At 39.0% G+C, this 3,960-nt stretch overlaps 1 protein-coding gene across 2 annotated transcripts in view; it reads left to right on the forward strand.

Annotated features, from left to right (window-relative positions):
* Positions 1 to 3,960, forward strand: part of LOC107687813 (polypeptide N-acetylgalactosaminyltransferase 1-like) — a 128,056-nt gene that overhangs the window by 90,555 nt on the left and 33,541 nt on the right. For both annotated transcript variants that reach the window (XM_016485279.1, XM_016485280.1), the window contains one exon: positions 2,801 to 2,967. In XM_016485279.1, coding sequence (XP_016340765.1) covers positions 2,801 to 2,967 — 167 coding nt within the window. The remainder of the gene's footprint in view (positions 1 to 2,800; positions 2,968 to 3,960) is intronic.

Here is a 3,960-nt window from a genome sequence, read left to right on the forward strand (position 1 = left end):
TATATATGCTCTATTCATTCTTTTTTAGAAACCTCGCACTTTTCTACTCAATTTTAAACGTTGTAAAATTTTAAACAAATTAATCGTGGTCCACTGCTGCACACGTGCCACAATATCGATACAGGGCCAGCTGTATCAATACTCGTATCGTCAAATCTCTGTGACGATACATCGTCGTATCGATATTTTGAACACAGCACTAGAGGAGTCCAGTATCCAGTATAATGTGTGTGTGTGTGTGCGAGAGAGAGAGAGATATGGAAGAGTTCTACAGACCTACGGCTGTTTTTTGTCTCTCTCTGATTGCACCAAATATATCCAATTATTCCTAGGGCCTGAGAAATGTGATTGTGTGCGTGTCTGGTGTCTCTGAGGGTTTGTGCGAGCATGTGTGTGTGTGTTCCATCTTTGATTCCTTCCATCTTTTGATCAGCCATTCGTTTCCACGTTGTCGCAGCTATTTTAGGCTGATTTAGCTTTTGCTCTTAGACACACACACACACACACATATGCACATATAAAGCCATGGCCAGACATATGCTACCTCACCCACTCAACTCACTAACACTGATGGTGTCTGTGCTGGTTGGAGGGAAGGGATGCATGATCTCCCTGCTTTACAAAATAGATTTTTATAGAGAGACAGAAAATCTAGGAGAACGGACACCATGGAATGAGAGTGAAATCTGTGCTTCATTTTAATCAAGCAGGTAGCAGGGCTGACCAATGAGACACCTCGGCTGCAAATTAAACCATTGTCTGGGGTCCTGAGAGTCAACATCAGGTTAATGAATTTAAAAAGAGCAGTCTGTGTGTTTCCAGATGATGAGTTTAAGAAAGATGGGGCCAAGAGGGTTTGTGTTACCGCAGTGATGGGACATGATGGGCTACAACCCCTCACCTTCATTTAATTAATTGTGTGTGTGATGGCAAGTAGGTTGGAAGGTGTTTTGTCTCTTGTCTCTCTTTAAATGTTTTAGCGTTATTGTTTTTCGTGTAGGTTATTAATCATTTGGATCATTGTAGTTATGTTTGCTGCTGAATGTGGTTTTGTGCTTGATGTTTTGTCTTTTTGGGTGATTGCAGGCCAAAATTCCCCAGCTGTGCTAGGGCAAACAGGAAATGAGACAGGAAGTGGAAGCGTGTGTCCCACTTTAGCTCTCCAGATACAACAAACACTGGCTTTCCTCTTCCTACAACAGCATAGACTGGCACAGTGACCTGCAGTTACATAATCGACAAACAATCAACACATTCTCTGAACCTGCCCACAGCCCCTCAAACGACCAATCAGAGCCCATGCTCTGGATGACTGATTGAAATTTAGACCAATGAGGAAGTCGAGGAATGGAATGTTTATGGAAACATTTATTGGAATTTCAGACCATATTCTGGAATCCAAGAAAGATTGGAATCTCACTTTCTCCCTCTTCAATTAAATTCATTGTGTGTTAAAGAACGTTCTTATTACCAGAACATTCTCATTCCCAGAATAACTGGCTGCAATGAGAATTGGTGAAAAGGAAAAAGAAAGTAACAATAAACATTACTGTAGAAATTGAATTTGTACAATGAAATTACCAAAAATTGATAAATTAAGTAACCTTAATTTAACAGAACTTAAAGTAATAGTTCTATGGTGCCCCTAAAGGGACATAGTGATGAGATTTTTTTTTTTTATAAATTTTTCGTTCCCCCGAGAAACTTTTTGTGAGCAAATACAAAGTTTCTTGGGGAAACTCAGAGGTTTTTCATGCAAACGCAAAAGTGTTGTGAGCGAATACAAAGTTTCTTGGGGGAACTCAGAGGTTTTTCATGCAAACACAAAAGTTTTGTGAGAGAATGCACAGTTTCTTGGGAGCACAAATGCACAGTTTCTTGGGAAATGCAAAACTTTTGTGAGTGAACATAAAACCGGTTTATGCTTTTATGCTAATATACAATAAGAAATGAGGCAGGAATGCTAATATGCATTTTATGCTAATATACAAAAACATATTATTCTTTTCTCCCAGCTCTTATTTTTTTCTATCACCATGTCCCTTTAGGGGCTCCATATACCCAAAAACCAACTGAAATTTGAAGTCCTAAATCATTTACTGAATATGTTATCTTTTTTATTTGTGAAACTTGAACATTCAAAATTAGTTCAAAATTATTCAAATTTGGTGTGTCACGATAGTTTATAATACAGAAGAACCAATCACATAGCCATCATTGACATCATATGGCCCATTTATTTTCATTGTATGAAAGCGTCAACATTCCTCTAAGCTTCTGTTGTGTTCATACAGAAGTTTTTAGATGAACTGTTCCTTTAAGAAGATTGAGCTAAAGATAAAGACACTAAAGTGAAAGTGCTAATAACAGTAATAATAAATCTGTTTCTTGTTTCTGTTGGTTAATGCTGATTGTTAACTCATTTACACTGAATATTACACCATACCGTAAGGTGTGACCAAACCTGCCAAAGTCACAAACATTCATTCAGACTCTCTGTCATCATTTATTCCAGTGTCATCTATTTTTAGAGCTCCTCACACTAAATGAGATACATTCACAGTCTCTCCAGCAGCTCTCCACTCACTGTTTCTCCATAACGGCCTGTGTGTTTCTGATAAGTGCTAATCTCCTCTCATCTCAAACAGAGCTCTCTGCAGCTCTCCAGACCCTGTGCGGTCTGTTCATTTCTGTGCTCAGGAGGGAAGAGAGTTTAGGAGAATGTAGCTTTTTTTAATATCTTTAACTTAATTGTCTGCAAGTTTTGCCCATTCTCATTGCCAAGTTTTATATTTTGCAGGTGTAAAACAAAGGTGTATCCAGACGATCTCCCACGCACCAGTGTGGTGATTGTGTTCCATAATGAAGCGTGGACCACTCTGCTCCGAACGGTCCACAGCGCCATCGACAGGTCACCAAGACACCTGCTGGAGGAAATCGTGCTGGTGGATGACGCCAGTGAGAGAGGCGAGTTTGCGCACACTAGATGTTGACAATGTTTTGGGGACCAAATGTTTCCACAAGGATAATAAAACCTGAAATCTCATACATTGTGGAGAGCCAAGGGTCATAAGTTTAACAGCTTTGGAAACGTGTCTTAAAGAGTCATCTGCTGGAATGCCACTCTCGTGTACGTGCGTACAACAATTAGCGGAAACTAGAGATTACGGTTTATAAAGTTTTAAATATGGATATATTTCTTATACAAACGCATTGCTTCACTTCAGAAGGCCTTTATTAACCCCCTGGAGCCATGTAGAGTACTTTTTATGATGGATGGATGCACTTTTTTGGGCTTAAAAATTTCGATCCCCATTCACTGCTATTATAAAGCTTGGAAGAGCCAGGCCATTTTTCAGTATAACTTCAATTGTATTTGCCTGAAAGAAGAAAGTCATATACACCTAGGATAGCTTGAGGATGAGTAAATCATAGGGCTGGACAATAATTCAACATCAATATGTATCTCGATATAATTTTTTTCAATAATGGTGATATGATTTTTAAACACCTTTCCGATATTTCGATATTACCAGTGTTTCCCATGCATTGATTTATTTGTGGCGTTTGACTTCGTTGAATAAACATGAGCACATTTCAAAATCAAAACGCGGCGCGGGTGTTTTATATGAATGTATCTCTGAAGGGAACCGACTGTCTTCAAAAAAGTTTCGATGGCATTTTCATTTTATCTGATAAAGAAGCGTTCATGAGCTGAGCTGCTTTGATTACAGCCGTTACTGGAGAAACTGCTAGTTCTAACCACTCTCAAAGCGCCTCCTGCTGGCGGAGAATCAGTTTGCATTTTCAATAAGCCCGTCTCCAGCAACATGTTTTTGTTGTTGCTCAATTGTTTTTGTTTTCTACAGCAACTCAGAGCACTTTTCATACTCTTTATCCTGGCTGAAGCACATTTGTTTCAGTCTATAAGAATAATCAGCCTACACTACCAGTCAAGTT

Source organism: Sinocyclocheilus anshuiensis, unplaced genomic scaffold, assembly GCF_001515605.1.
Source record: "Sinocyclocheilus anshuiensis isolate Anshui unplaced genomic scaffold, SAMN03320099.WGS_v1.1 scaffold409, whole genome shotgun sequence".
Taxonomy (NCBI): domain Eukaryota; kingdom Metazoa; phylum Chordata; class Actinopteri; order Cypriniformes; family Cyprinidae; genus Sinocyclocheilus; species Sinocyclocheilus anshuiensis.